The 16,361-nt window shown below is 44.5% G+C and overlaps 1 protein-coding gene across 2 annotated transcripts in view; it reads right to left on the reverse strand.

The window, feature by feature from the left end:
- Cpsf160 (cleavage and polyadenylation specificity factor subunit 1) overlaps positions 1-16,361 on the reverse strand; it is an 85,823-nt gene that overhangs the window by 50,269 nt on the left and 19,193 nt on the right. For both annotated transcript variants that reach the window (XM_050191834.3, XM_055061776.2), the window contains exons 5-7: positions 12,858-13,012; positions 8,911-9,054; positions 1,809-1,948 (exon numbers count right to left, since the gene is read on the reverse strand). In XM_050191834.3, the coding sequence (XP_050047791.1) occupies positions 1,809-1,948; positions 8,911-9,054; positions 12,858-13,012 (439 nt within the window). The remainder of the gene's footprint in view (positions 1-1,808; positions 1,949-8,910; positions 9,055-12,857; positions 13,013-16,361) is intronic.

Genomic DNA, 16,361 nt, shown 5'->3' on the forward strand with positions numbered 1-16,361 from the left:
AACCTCATCACCATTCAGCAATTCAAGTATGAGATTCTGCAGCATCTACTCCCTCTTGATGTGGCCATCAATCTGCCCTTCACTGCGCCAAGCGAAACAATGCACATTCAATTTAAAACTGAAGTGCTGGTCCACTTCGGAGTCCAGTGCTCAGTCTCGTACCTGCCACCCATGCTATTAACCGACTCGGAGAACATCCTGGCCCAGGCTTCTACCCATTCCTTGATTCCAGTGCCTTAGAAGACAAAACCTCCAGACAATGACCAAGACGCACTGGCATCCCACCACGACACACAGAAAGATGCCACCTTGGTCCCAATACTACCTTTCACTTTTTGAACTTGGAGGCCATCACACCCAGCATCCATGACCAAAAACACAATAATGCCACGACTGTGCCTCAGCACACACAAGCACGCACACCACGTTGCCACATGCAACGTCAGAAGTGTTGATCACCCCCTTTTGACAACACCATGGCCACTGGCAGTTGCCTGATATTCATCGCATCTGACCAACCACAGAGACCTGCACTGACACATATGTCATCACCCTCTACTACAACTTTGAAGCAACCTCCTAAAGCAAATGTGGGCGAGACCAAAGAGCTAGTGAGCACAAACGACCACCATATGACGGCTAGTGGCAAGTAGGTCAGTGTTGATCACCAGGGCCCCTCAATGAGCGCTGGAAGCCTTACGGCCACCAATTCCCACTATAGAGTAAAACAGCACAAGGTGGTGTTTCAACACAATAAAAATTTCCATTGTAAGCTGTAGCTTACAATGGTACATTTTGGTGCAATATGCCATGTGATCCACTAAAGTTGGTGATGTGTATGCCTGGGTGACCAGTTATGTAGACGCACTATACTCACGAACAACTTTCTGTGGCTATGAACGGAAAGCTATGGAGGCAAAGTGCACACAAGTGAGAGCGCTTCTGAAAAGCGTCCTGCGTTTTCATCCACGTCAGTTTAAGCTGGGGAAGAGAAAACAAACATCTTATTAGCAACAATTAAATAAGAGAAAATACGCCACTGAATGTAAAAGCTTACTTATGTTGCGCTTTTTCCCTTCCGCATCTAGACAAACGTCACACATGGAAGCTGCAGCAATTTTCAGCATCTGTTCCGAGCAACCAAAAGCACTGACAAACGCTAGCAGACTACTTGATGCAGTAACACATGTGTAGACACACCACCTTCATAGCCACAGAATGTTGTCCGTGAGTATAGTTCCCACATGGGTGCACATTACGCTAACAAATCGCCTGTCATTGGTCTGTGATGCAAGGCGGCAGCACGCATGCAGAGGATTATGAGACTTGACAAAGCCATTGAAATTCTTTGCACCATGGAGATTTGCACCAATGCTCCATCTACCTTTCAACTCACTCTTTCTTGCCAATGCATACTGTGTCTGCATAAAGAGTTTTCCTTTCCTAAGTTTGCCTGGTGGTAGAGTCTGGTGCATTTTGACATGCTAAATTGGAAAAACTAGCCCTATGTTATAAATTAAATTTAAGACAAGAAACCTTCTCAAGCTTATGATTCCAAGAAAAGATTTTTTATATCTGGGTTTTGACAACATTATTAGTAGATGGCATACAGTTCATAATCACACGGTGTCAAAGCAATTATTATGCAATTGAACCCAATCATCAAAACAACATGCCCTCCTCGGCATTTACTGATGTTTGAGACATTGTTAAAATGGTGTAGATGTTGGAACAGAAAATAAGACAATCCGACAGGAGCTTCTGTGTCTTCACTGCTGCTGTCATTTAAAACAGCCTAACATGCTTACCAAGTGGTCTGGGTACAGCCAGTAGTCGGAGGCAGTCAAAGGGAAGGTTTGTGAAAGACCAGATGACTGGGTGTACTCGCTGTTGCAAGTTCAATGAAAGTGCCAGAATACAGCATGTGTCCTGCCGGATGGCAATCCGCCTAAGTGAAAAAAAGATACACTTACAACTTTCGCATAACACTAAAGAAAAAAAAAACACAAACTGTGCATCATGATTCATTGTAATATAAACATCCACTTGCACGAAAATTGACGACGTAGCCATGCTTCAAAAAGCAAATGCTTTTACACTTGTGTCCTTCCCCACTATAGTAATGACTGCTCTGCCAACACTAGATATTTCATACTAAATATTGTATTAGTTCCTTGAATTATCTTATGTATAAAGAGTTCATGTTGATCAATATAGACAGTTTTATATTCAGCTAAGGGGCACTGCCATAAGAGGCTATCATAGAATTACATGATTTCATAACTCACTGTCCAACACAAGCAAATACCACTTGGGTGCTTGAGCGTATTACAAACTGTTTTCCTTGTGAAAATGTGTGTTTGTAAAGTGTGCCCCCCTCCCTTTTTCTTACACCACAAAAAGCAGGCGTTCCTTAATCTCAATTCACTTCTGGGACTATTTTACCACCTATTTTTACAGTCATAACCCCTAAATTTACGAAAGCAGGAAACCTCATCACAGTGAACCTAAGTAGAGATCATGTCACCAGATTTGCCACTTCTAATAATTTTTGCTACACTCTAGAACTAGATATCTATTACACAGTATAACGCAATTGTTACACTTCATAGGGGTCCACAGAAAAAAAAAAGAATGCAATATTCAGCAAAAATTAACATCCGATAACAATTATGCAAGGCAGATACACAAATGGGCCTGACATTTTGAAGTGCAACAGCCAGGAAAACGTAACAAACAAGAACATAATGTTACAAAGAAGAAGCGCGATACTCAAATGTTGTACAACTATTTACATGGGAAAAAGAGGTAATCGGGCAGGCTGCTTCAACGGTCACAGCTCCAGGAGACAGTCTACCAATTCCTCTTCGTCTCCCTCTTGCACGCACAGTCCTGTCCAAATGCACTATAACATAACCCCCGAGAGTTCGCACTTGTTAGAATGACAGAGAATTAGATGAACAGTACCGTTTTAAATGGGACACGTGGATGATGTCAATTTGTAGCTGGGACGAGGACGGCATGTCTTCAACCGGGACGCTTTTGTAATTTAAGTGACCTAATCGTCGCAATACCCGGTAAGGCCCGGTATAGTGTGACAGCAGTTTTTCGGACAGGCCGATGTGGCGACTTGGAGTCCACAAAAGAACGAGATTTCCAGGAGAAAACTGAAGGCTCCAGTGGAGACTGATGTAGCGAGTCTTTTGTGATGCCTGAGCCACTTTAAGTCGATCATAGGCAATTTGGCGAGCCATACAAGCCTGACCAACGGCGTCGTGGATGTATTCCGTTGTATGTCTCAGCACCGAAGGTAGCAAGGTGTCAAAAGGCTGAGTGGGATGGCGATGGAACAAATGGTAGAAAGGCGAGAAACTGGTGGTATCATGACATGACAAATTGTATGCATCTCTGTAAGGGTACAATTCAGTCGTTAAGTCAGTCCGTTCATTTGTGGGTGATATGTGGTTGTGAGCTTCTGTTCGGTGGAGCAGGAACGCAGTATGTCTTCGACGACATGGGACAGGAAGTAGTGGCCACAATCTGTCAGCAGCTGCCTTTGCGCGCCATGGTGAAGAATTACGTTTTGAAGTAAAAAGTCTGCTACATATGTAGCACAGCTGGTGGCCAGAAGAAAGGAAGAAAAGAGAAAAGCAGAAGGCAGGGAGGTTAACCAGAATAACATCCGGTTGGCTATCCTACACCAGGGGACAGGGCACGTCTACTGGCATAGCACGTTGCATAGTCTGTGGCAACGACTATCCATTTGTTCCCTTTTATGGATGTGGAGAAGGGGCCAAGAAGGTCCACACTGACAAGGAAGAAAGGCTCCGTCGGAACATTGGTTGGATGGAGGTGGTCAGCAGGTAGCGCACGTGGCCTCTTTCGATGCTGGCAGGGGTCGCAAGACGCAACGTAACGTCGCACAGAGCGGTAAAGGCCTGGCCAGAAGAAGCGACGCTGAACTCTGTCATAAGTGTGGGAGATGTGGAGCTCAGCAAGAACAGTAGAACGGAGATGACGAGGGACAACTACGGTATCACTAAATCTGGTCCATCAGAGCTGATGTTGTGGCGAGAAAAAATGTCATCATGGAACACAAACATTCTGGTTGAGCGATCCGATTGTCCAGAAGTCAAGCGCTCAATGATCGACTGTATAGAGTCGCCCTTTCTCCTTTCACTGCTCAGTAACGATGTCGCGAAAGTCAGAAATGGCCAGAAGGCAAGTGTCAGCATCCTACTCATCGTCGTCAGGAGGATCGACGGGATGACGAGACAAGCAGTCGGCATCAGATGCAAGTGGCCGGGCTTGTACATTGCAACGAAAGAATACTCCTGAAATCCAAGTGCCCAGAAACAAAGGCAGCCAGTCAGGTCTTTCAGTGACAATAGCCAGCACAGGGCATGGTGGTCCGTGATGACAGAAAATGGGTGGCCAAACAAGTAAGGGCGAAATTTAGCCACTTCCCAGACCAAAATTGCGCTCTGAAGGGGAGAAGAGGCGACTGACATAGGCTATGACATGCTGAACTCCATTTTGCTGTTGGGCGAGGACAGCCCCCATGCCATGGCCACTGGCATCTGTGCAAACTTGAATTGGTACAGATGGATTAAAGTGGCCTAACATTGGAGGCTTTGTCAAAAAGCGAATGAGGGTGTAGAAGGCGTCTGCTTGTTCACGGCCCCAAGAGAATGCAGTGTCCTTCTTGAGAAGGTCAGTCAGTGGCCCGGTGATATGCACAAAATTTTTAACAAACCGGCGAAAATAGGATCATAAGCCCACAAAGCTGCGCACATCTTTTGCTGAGCAGGGCACAGGAAAGTTCTTCACTGTGTGAATCTTATCAGGATCACTATGTATACCGGCAGCACTGACAAGGTGGCCAAGAACTATGACTTCACAGTGTCCAAAATGGCACTTAGAAAAGTTAAGTTGAAGGCCAGCATCCCTAAAGACTTCAAGAATAGCAGCCAATCAACAAAGTTTTACTGTACAGTTGCACCCCGTGATAATGAAAGCCCGAGACAACAAAATTCTTGCCAGAACAAAATATTTTTCCCTCCCCAGAAAACACCCATAGGATTACACAAAGTCTACCAAAGCACTAGTCCCCATATCATTTGGTCTATACAACGGTAAGTGTGTGGCATAGTGCTGTAAAGCATTTCTGCTCGCTTAGATTGCATAAAATACCGTCACAGCACGCTTGCGAGGCCACCGCCACTTTTGTTAACAAAAACAGCAAAGCACTCGAAGTGATTGATGGTGGCAGAAACACGTCATGGTCACCATCTTGTTTGTTGATCTCCCATTTCAAATGATGCGGCTGTGTCACCATCAAGCTCTCGTGCCATGTGACGACATGTCTTGCGTACCATGCACAAGAAGCATGCTCTACAACTGTGTTCATTGATTCATAGTGTGCAAGGAAAACAAGGTGCAGCAAAAACAAAGAGACTTGTTTATGGTTTTTGAGAAGGTGGCTGCAGCGTGGGCTGTCAACCCTCCGTGCAAGATTGCCAACTGAGGTAGTGATCGTCCGAGAATATGGCCCCATCGAGCAAATCTTCGTCCAGTGATGCATAATGCACACACAATGCTTGCCGAGTAATACAGAAACTAAGAACTCTAGTATTCTTTGGCAAATCTTGATCACTTTCAGTGACACGTCAACTTTTATGATACAGTGTAAACCGCTTATAACGTAAGTCACGAGAGTTATAAAATTCCGGGCTAGAAGGGGTACCGCGTTAAAACCTAAGCTTCAAACACAATTTATTACATATTTCACTCGCACACACATGCAACACAATCGCAACACAGCACAGCAACCAAGTTCCCCTGACAAGTGCGGCATCAGCGGAAGAACGCTGTTATTTTCGCCTGGAGATTTTTGTCAACAGTGCTTCGAACAATTTCGTCCTCTACAAGGCGTAAGCAGGAAGCGCTTTCTCACTCAAACTGTTCTTCGCGCAGTACATCTTCACTTTGCTGAGGTATTCCAGAGTCTTTGCACGGGACATCTGGGTCTGGCGTCGGGTCAACATCGTCATCCGACTTGTCTTCGGTTGCAAGCTCCGCTCTACCGAGCACTGCTGCGACGATTGCATCATCCATGCTCGCTTCCTCGCAGACAGGAAGCTTTGACTCACCGGCATCGACATATTCTTGGAAGGTGTCTGTGGCGGAAACAAACTTGCTTTCAACGAGGCCAGACCACATGTCGTCGGTGTTGACCGTCTCATTGGCAACATTGTTGCTCGACTCATCGGCGTCAAAAGCTTCTGCATTGCGCACGAAGCCTGCTTTGTTGAAGCACTTGCTTATTGTAATGGCTTTTACCTGCCACCACGAAGTGGCAACCATATGAATCATGCCCCTTAAATTCACTTTAAGAGGCTGCTGCTGCATGCTCAGCAAAACTCTTTCACAGATGCGTTTTTTGTAAAGTGCCTTTACGGTTGCGATGACACCCTGGTCGAGCGGCTGACATTTTGCAGTCGTGTTGGCAGGCAGAAACTTTAACTTGACTGCAGTAAACTTTGGCTTGATGTTGTGGGCTGTGCAATTGTCGAGGAGGAGCACGACCTGTTGTTTCTATGCCACCATGTTTTCATCGAACTTGCAAAGCCAGCTTGTCAACATGTCTTGCGTCATCCACGCCTTTTTGTTGGATTTGTATGTCACTGGCAGGCACCCTCGCTTTTTAAAGCAATGTGGCCTCACTGATTTTCCAATGACAAACAGGCGGCACTTGTTGCTTCCATCCATGTTAGTGCAGAACAACACAGTTATGCTCTCCTTTGAGGCCTTGCGGCAGAGCAGGCTTTGCCTCTCAGCGCAAGAGTGCGGTTGGGCAGAAGGTTACAAAATACGCCAGCTTCGTCGGCATTGTATACGTCTCTGTCCGTATACGTGGACAGCATGATTTCCAAATTTAAGTGAAGCCAGAATTTGATGGACTCGTCATTGACATCACTGCTTTCACCGCACACCACTTTGCAGCTGATGCCATGGCGATCCTTGAATCGCTGGATCCATCCATTAAGTGGGTTGAAGTCATCGTGGCCTAAAAGAGCACCAAGGGACTTGGCTTTTTGTTGGAGCATGGGGCCACGCACTGGTATGCTCCGAGCCCTAACTTCACGGAACCACCTGAAGAGCGCTGCATCCATGTCTTCGTACTTCGACGCACGTATTCTCTTCCGTGACAGGGAAGATGAATCTTCCTGCAGTTGCTGCCGCAATTTGTCCTTGTTCTTGTATATGGTCGACAAGGTTGTGTCGGAAACGCCGAACCGACGCCTTCATCAGCCCTTTTTCTATGTCCGTTATGATGCATTCCTTCGTCTCCAGCGATAAGGCATGCCTCATTCTCACACTGCTTGAATACGCCGCCGACGCCATGGTGACAAAAGCCCGACAACATATGTGCACAGAGGACAACTACGACACAACGAGATCACGACAGGCACACATTAAACACAACAAAGAGACTGAAAAAAAATAAAATGAAGGAGTGCACTGTCGCCGCTATCGCTTCTACCCCGCACTCCGCACAGCGTGCACCCTGATTGAACGCTGCTATAGTGACGAAAACACTCGCCCTCCTTCCTCTACAGTCTCCCGCCCTTCTCCTCCTTGTTTCGCTTTTCGTCAATGGTCTCCTCGTGCGCGCCCACGCTCCTCCTTCTCCGTGTTTGAGCACCCGGCAATCGTGTGGCCATGCGGGCCGTGCTAAACACCTCCGAGAAAAGGCCGTGCTCCATGCACAGATTTCATGGTCGCGCGCTTAAAGGAACCGCGCTATAACTGGTATTCTGCATCGCGCACTTAGGCAATAAATGGTCCGCCTATACATTGAGTTCTATGGGAGATGTATCGGTGGTCAAAAAACCAATGCTATAACCGATCCCACGCTGAAAGTGGTTACGTTATAAGTGGTCTGCACAGTATTTCACGTGTTGACGGGATTGCTGGCATCGTTCCAAGACAGTGTGTTTAACACTGGAGCAACACTGTTGTGTGCATGGAACGCTGTTGCATGGTACGCACGTGAAACTGCATCAGATGCAGAGTCACATAAATGTGATCGTATCCACAAAAGTTACCGGCTGATAATACTGCTTCATGGCAGTGCAGTCATCACTGACCTATCCATAGAGCGCAATTTGTGCTGTTGGCAATGCAGTCCCAGATAACCTCAAACAAGGCTCGCCAAAGCAGGCAAGCAAATTTTAACAGTGAGATTTCATTTCACGCAACATTCACTGTCTTTGCTGTCTTATTTTGCAACAATGAAGTTCTCACAAAAGCGAAAGTTATTGCTTTCCCCGCAGATTTTGTTATTGTGGGGCTCCACTGTATATGATGTGGCTCAACTGTATATGGATAAATATGAACATGATACACTTCACTTTAGGCATCCTAGCCGTGACCGTTTGAGCCAGCATTTACTACAGCAAGAAATTAAGAAGCCACAAAAGCTTGTTTCTTAAACTTAAAATACAGATGCCTGTATGTTGGTTTTCAAAAATAGGAAGAATCACATAGGCACAGTGTGATTGAAGAGGCATCAGTACATATATATTTTTTTAGTGTGAGGGAGACGAAGCATGGGGGGAGGGCGGAGGTTGGAGAGCAGACACAGCACACCCCCATTTGTGGAAAGAGCCTCTCCTGAATTTTTAGCTAGCGACTGCAGTTGTGTCACCTTGGTTAGCATAGCACTCAAGCAATTCATACTAACTGCAACAAAAGTAGAGAAAAAGTGAAAGGCAAAAGCCAGACAAGTGTTCTTACATGCAACGGCTAGAATGAAGGGAAACAAAGCAGTACTGTGAGTGCACCAACACCGACAAGAAGATGTCAATACTGCCCTTCTTTTTAGAACGAAAGGCATGAACTCACCCTGGCCAAGTCCGTAAAGGCTCATACAAGATGAGTAATGTGGGCTCATAGTAGCCATGTAGAAACTGCATGTCAATAACATTGTTCACCTTCTCCTCCAGTTCTGTCAGTGCTACTGGATACCAGTCCAGCAAGGGAGGCTTGCTTGAATAAGCAACAGAAAATGGGGAACACAAGACTCAGCTTTCAATTCCACTAGTAAAGTGTCTTTGGCAGTGCACTACTTCTTACAAGATAGCAAATTCCCGAACTGAACAGCAAGGAAAACATGGCTCCACAATAAAGAGGAGACACTACGTTTTATGTTTATTTTTCAATCTGCACTGCATGCCAAAAATATATTGTACCACGAAAAGAAAAAAAAATGTAATCATAATAATAAGGAAGGTGGCTGGTGTCTACCGTTTAATGCTTAAAAAGTTTGTAAGCCAAGTGTCAGAAATTACCACGCTCAATAAACAATTGATGTTCTTCCTAAATGGTCAAAGTAGTTTGTGCTATTTAAAGGGAAGCTGAAGAGTCTGTCGAATTCAATAAGACGCTCATATACGGATGCGGGAACCTTGTAAACCATGCACGTAAAATTTTGGGCAGGATTTTTCACTTAGGAACAACGTAATTGCCGGTTAAAACTGCACTATCGCTCCGCCCCACGTGGAGTGCCGCGCGCTGCTGCTGACGCTGACGATGCGAGCAGAGACCGGAAACCGTGCCGTAGTAACGTCAGCACTGGTGTTCCGCTCTTTCGCAGTCTCCGCGACCGTGCCTGACCGCGCTTGTTTCTGCGTGCGTGCCATCATAATCGGCCTCGCTCGAGCCTGTATTCCTTTGTTTGTGTGTATGTAGAGTGGTAGTTGACGTGCGCAGCATCAATTGAAGTGGTAGGCCGATCATGCCGGCGTTCTGTGCAGCCTACGGTTGCATGAACACCAGCGGCCGCGACGATGTTCCATTAGTCCCCGCAAGACAAGAAGCTTGCAGCTAAGTGGGAGGCTGCTGTGAATTGAAAGAATTTCAAGCGCTCAAGAACAACAGTGCTATGCTCTAACCACTTCCGTGACGACGATTACTACCAGAGTTGATCAATAAGGCGTGAATGAGTGAGAGCACGACTTTCTGCTAGCAGGCTTTCAAAACGCAGCACGAAAAGGTCGGGGCAACGAACACACAAAGGCGGGATGGGTGCGGGTGGACGGATGGTAACTGGTCTTGGAAGACCTTATGAATACACGAACTCGCCCAAACCTGGATTTTGATTTATTGCTAGCTCCTTCATGTTAGCACGCTGAACGGAAGGTACATGTTCATCTCCCACCCTTGACGCAGGTTTGGTCGCAAACCCCCGTTAATTTTCTATTCGCACGCGTGTTGTGAAACAGCCAACATGCAGCTACCATAATGCAGTGCAAGTGTAAAGTTTTCATGTGTTTGAAAGCCGGCGCACGCCAGGACGCTGCGCTACCCCTCGCGCACAGAGAGAAAGCGGCTGTCTTACGTAGTCGACGGAATTCACCGCCTTTACGGCTCCGGTTACGATTAGCGTGTGAATGGCGCGCTGATGAAGGCCACTACACGTGCTACAAGAGCCGGAAAACTTTTCCCGCATGTAAACTGTCTGTGTAGATTGCCGACAGCTTTGGGGCAGCGCACAAATGGCGCCGATCGCATCCCTCCTTACATTCCACAAGGAGGCATGCAGGAACATAACAGTACAGCTGTTTGCCCGGAAACGAACTCACTGGATCGCTGAATACAGCTTTGCAAAAAACATATTTACCAAAGAACATTTCTAACACGAGGAGATGCTAACACTTCGCTTTTGTGCGCGTCGAAAGTACTGCTTGCTACCAGCATCTTTTGCTTCTTGGAGAGGCCGGCTACGTATACCTGTAGGGAGCAACGCCGAACTCCTCAGAGAAACGCAAGCTCTCGAAATTTACCATTACCCTCTCACCAAACCACAGTGCCAAATCACCTTACACCGTGCTTCATGTGTGGCGACAGTGGCCGGTCCGGACGAACACCAATGTTGACGTCACGAGACGCCCGACCAATCACAGGCGGAAATGAGGCGCGCGAGCTGCCCGAGTCTGCTGCTGCACTTTTCGTCGAAATAAAACCTGTTTGCGCTTTCTTTCGCTCAATTTCATTGCGATATTCGGATTCAGAAGGTTGAAAACCATTACGTACAGCTCCTCACTTATTTTTTTCAGGAAAACTCTTCAGCTTCCCTTTAAGGCCTATCACCATCAGAACAGACAACCAATCTCAAAAATATCTGTAATTTACCATTCAATCTATGATTTACATGAGATTAAAAAAAGTGATAGCCTACATCATCATTAGTTGCTCGCAAATATTAAAAGGAAGTCACTCAAAAATATGGTCACATTTAGTGTAAGGCGACAGCCATTGTTTTGATGGGTGTCACCGTGTTTGTTGATGCAAAGCTTTTGGGGCACATTTGTGGCTAGCCACTATTTTACAAAAGCAGCAAACCCAACACCAACTCCAAATGTCATTCACAGCTTGCATATACAGAGTGGCTCTGCAATGCTCTGCAATAGCAGTATTTCGTTGGCAACTCCTGAATACACACAACCAGTGGTGGCTGCTGTCAATTTAGTAAGTCAAAAGAAAGAAGCACCATAGCAGTGGGCAGTAGTTCAATTATTTGGAACAATTAGACGTTGTTTGACACATGAGGTACACTTGTGCTTAAGTGCATGTGCAAACTGGCATTGGCACCTTCGGAGACGACATCAGTACCTCATTCTAAATCTCGTTAATCCAAAGCAACTGCCCAATTGTTGAAATTGAAATTTTTCAGAGACAAGTGGAGACACAGCTTTCTGGAGCCAAAGGTTAGCCAAAAAACCTTATCGCGTTCCTTTGCTCCAGGTTGGTGTAGAGCAGTTAATTTTGCTTGATTGGACCCTTGTATCATACTTGATATATTTAGACTTCCCCATATCACCACAAACCTGCCATGAAATGTTTTTCCTCATTTTCTCAAAACAGTATTTCTGATGGTATCACAGTTTTGGAGTGATGATATCACTGATTCTACTTATCCTATCGCAATAATAAAAAAAATGTTTTTCAAAAGAAAGGTAGAGAATTAGGAGAGTGTAGTAGGCCTAAAATATAAACAAATATTGTTACAGAAGTATTCAAAAAGTAATTTGCCCTGCATGTTACTATGGTTTACTACATTAAGAGAGTTTGACATGCTATAAATTTGACCCAAACCAGTCTAGAACATTCATTCTTGCAGCACTTAGAATTCCGATCATTCAAAATCATTTTGGTATGCCAGGCTTTCTTCATAACACCTATCATTTCATAGAAAGCTCGCCTCCGAACTAGCCCACTCAAAAACCATAAATTTCGTAATATTTTAAAAACTGCTTGTTGTACAGGAGAACTAATTGCATATTTGAAATCAGCATGTAAAAACACACAAGTGATGCAAGTTTGATCAAAATGTGCCCATAAATAAAGAATAATGCTTTGAAGTGGAGTGTCCCTTAACACAATGCAGAAGTGCACTTCCCACAGTGTTTATTCCAACAAATGGCCAAATGAAAATGAATCACACATTATAAAAGCTGGCACATGTTTTTCGCTCATAGCTTTGATCACTAAAATGCACTAGCCACATACCTACATAATCACCAATTCAAAAATTGGCTACAACTATCAGCTATGATAATAAGACTTGATAACCCAGACACGAAGTTAAATTGGCACTAAGGATTGTGTTTATAACTGTTGTATCCTACAAGTGCATAACAAGTATATAACAAGAGCAGAGTTCCCTAAAACACTATGACAATTATAGACCTAACAAATTGCTATATGCAGAAATAAAAAAATAAAATAAAAGGTAATTCAAGCAATACTGAGCTTGGTTTGGACAATTCAAATGAACTTTAGAGACATACTTTCCAAAGGCGATGCCGGAGTCTGGTTCATCAGTTGCTGCATCCTTCCGGAAAGGAATTATTGCTACTGTTCGGCTGAAGATCAGCATGGCTGCACAACGATTGCATGGATCCACACGAATCATGGGCAACTGTGCAGTTTGCACATAGCCACCCTGTAGGAATATGGAAAGGCAATGCAGTTCATGAGCAGGTGTAGGAACTATTACTTGCCTAGCAGGTGAATATGAAGAAAATCTTGGGGCCTGAACCACTCACTACAGCTTTCCTTTGAGGGCTCATTAATTAAAGAAGTCAAAATATGTCCTTTTTTTTTTCTTGAATGAATAGGGCACAGCCCAGAAATTACAGTGTGCAGTGTATATTTTTCGTAGTGCAAGAAATACTTTATTACATAATGCAACCAATTCAACACTCTTGCCAAGTGTAGCGTGACAGCTAAGATGATGATGAATGTGGTGTTTTGTGGCGCAAGGGCTAGATGTGGCCAAAGAGCGCTAGGCCAGTGTTAATCAGTTCGCAGTGGAACTATGAATAGCAAGAGGTAGATGTTATATGGCTGTAAAGGGGCCCAAAAACGTTCAATGTAAAGCGCATAAAACCTATGTGAGATAAAATTATGCCGATGGTTAATGAACTGTACAATGAACACAAAAGATATATTGTGAAATAATGATGATATAGTAAAATGTATCATAAGATAAACATTTGCGAGAAGCACTACTGCCTTAACAGAGCCCTTGAGATGCAAGGGCCTGGACGCATGTGCTATACAAAAGTGCTACCACAGCTGCATCCTCTGGAAAGAGGATGTGCTATGAATTTATGGGGCTAAAAACATACAATTCGACATCATTCAAAAATCCTAGAACTGCTTTGGTGTCAAAGGACGGTTCTACACCAAGAAACATTGAAGGATGGAGAGGGGAGTGCTGGCAATATACAAAAGAAAAATGCTTCTTTCTCTCAGCTTCAGCTTCCCAACCCTCAAGGAGGATGTGGAGGACGGCCAGCCTCTCACCACATCTACCACAGGTTGGAGGCTCATTTCCAGTCAGTAAAAAATTATGAGTGCCATAGGTGTGCCCTATCCTGAGAGGACAGAATTGGACATCTGTTCGGCCTGACTTAGTTGCAGAGGGCCAGAAACCTAACTGCGGCTTTATCACGTGCAGCTTATTATTTGTTTCCACGTCCCACACGCGTCGCCAGCGGTTTCACAGTTTCCCACGCTACAAAGGTTTCAGATCTGTGGTAGGTTTAATAGCTTGCAATGCAATTGACGTGGCCATCTCGTCCGCCAGAATATTACCCTCAATGCCACTATGGCCAGGCACCCAGCATACAACAACATGCTGGTTAGATATGTACGCTTTACACAAGACGGAATAGAGTTCATTAAGTACTGGATTTTTGTGCTTACAGAGCGACATCAAGGCCTTCATGATGCTTAGGGAGTCTATATATAACTATTTTTGGAGTTTTCATTTCCTTATATGCTTCACAGCTGCCAATAGTGCGTAGGCCTTGGCTGTGAAAGTACTACATCTGTGAAAAAATAATACTGTGAAAAAATGCAGTACATCAGATTCCGAGAAGGATGGACCGATGGCTGCATAGGACACCCCGGCATTTGACTTCGAAGCATCTGTGTAGAACTTTGTGCAGGAGTGCTTGTACTGGAGTTCTAGGAAATGCATATGGATTTCGACCTCTGGTGCATGCTTAGTAACTTCCAGAAAGGATATGTCACGTTCTACCACCTGCCACTCCCAAGGAGGTAACAGCTTGGTTGGATGCATTAAGCGATGCTCGAGGAGTGGGACATGCATTTCATCGCTAAGCTCCTTCACATGTAGCGAGAAAGGCTGTCTTACAATGGGACGATTACGGAAAATTCTAGCACAAGTCATATCGTTAACGGCATTAAAACGCGGATGTTCATGGTTAGAGTGTACCTTAAAAAAATATGTGAGGTTGATGCAAGTTCTCTGCAGATGGTGTGACCATTCATTTGATTCTGTGTATAAGCTTTCAACAGGGCTTGTCCCGAAAGCACCAGTGCCTACGCGGATACCTAAATGGTGGACAGGATCTAGCACCTTTAGCGCGCTCGGAGCGGCAGAGTTATATATGACGACATTTTAGTCCAATCGTGATCGAATTAGGCTCTTATAAAGATTCATCAAACACTTCCTCTCACTACCTCATGTTGTGTGGGATAGAATTTTCAGTAAAAGTTTATGGTTCTTAGACATTTTTCTTTAAGATATTTAATGTGTAGAATGAAAGTAAGCCTAGAGTCAAGTATAATACCTAGAAATTTATGCTTTTTGTTGAAAGGTATTTGTTGTCCACACAGTTCAACACAAGGATCTGGAACCAGGCCTCTATTTCTTGTAAAAACACAAGAACTTTTGTGGGGGTTGATTTTAAATCCATTTTTGTCTGCCCACTTGGACACCTTGTTCAAGCCCTGCTGTATCTGTCTCTCGCATATTGTGAGGATACAGGGTTTGAAGCCTATTTGAATGTCGTCCACGTAGATGGAATAAAAAATGGTTGGTGGTAATGAAGACCGAAGCGTGTTCATCTTCATAAAGAGCATGCACTAAGCATGCCTCCCTGGGGTACACCAGTTTCTTGTACAAAAGGTCGCGACAATACGTTGCCAATTTTCACACGGATGATACGATTCGACAAATAGCTTTCTAATATGTTTAGCATATTTCCATGGATGCCCATTCCCAACAAGTCTCGCAAGATCCCGTAACACAACGTTGTGTCATATGCCTTCTCCATATCGAGGAATATCAATAAAAAAAAAACTATTTCATTTCATTTTTTTTTATTCCTTAAAGACCCCGTAACGGGGTATTACATTTATGTATTACATTTATGTATTACATTTATGTATTACATTTATGTACAAATGCATCACGGATATATCCTTCAATGCACACAAGGTGATCTGTTGTGGACTGCCCTTCCCTGAAGCCACACTGATAGGGATCAAGTATATTGTTGAGTTCAAGGAAATGTATGAGTCTACCATTAATCATTTTTTCAAAAAGCTTACACGGGCAACTTGTAAGAGCTATTGGGCGATAACTTGCCACCAAGGAAGGGTTTTTACCCTGCTTCAAAACAGGGAAAACAATTGTTTCTTTCCATGTGGATGGAAGGTATCCGGCAGCCCAAATGTTGTTGAAAAGTGTAAGTAGTGTAAGTTGTGTGTCAGTGCGCAAGTTTTCTATCATGTTATACATGCCTCTGTCAGGTCCCGGTGCAGGGCTCTTGCATGCGATCAAGGCAGCTCTCCGCTCAGCAATACTGAAATGCCGGTTATATGATTCGTTCTGTCTAGATTTATGTACTACTGGCTTAAGTTCTATTTGTTTGTATTTAAGGAAGGACTCAGAATAATGGATTGAGCTCGACGCACGCTCAAAACGCTTTCCAAGAGAGTCTGCCTGGTCTTGCAAGGTATTTCCTTGATCGTTC

Source organism: Dermacentor andersoni, chromosome 1 (genome assembly GCF_023375885.2).
Source record: "Dermacentor andersoni chromosome 1, qqDerAnde1_hic_scaffold, whole genome shotgun sequence".
NCBI classification, from domain to species: Eukaryota; Metazoa; Arthropoda; class Arachnida; order Ixodida; family Ixodidae; genus Dermacentor; species Dermacentor andersoni.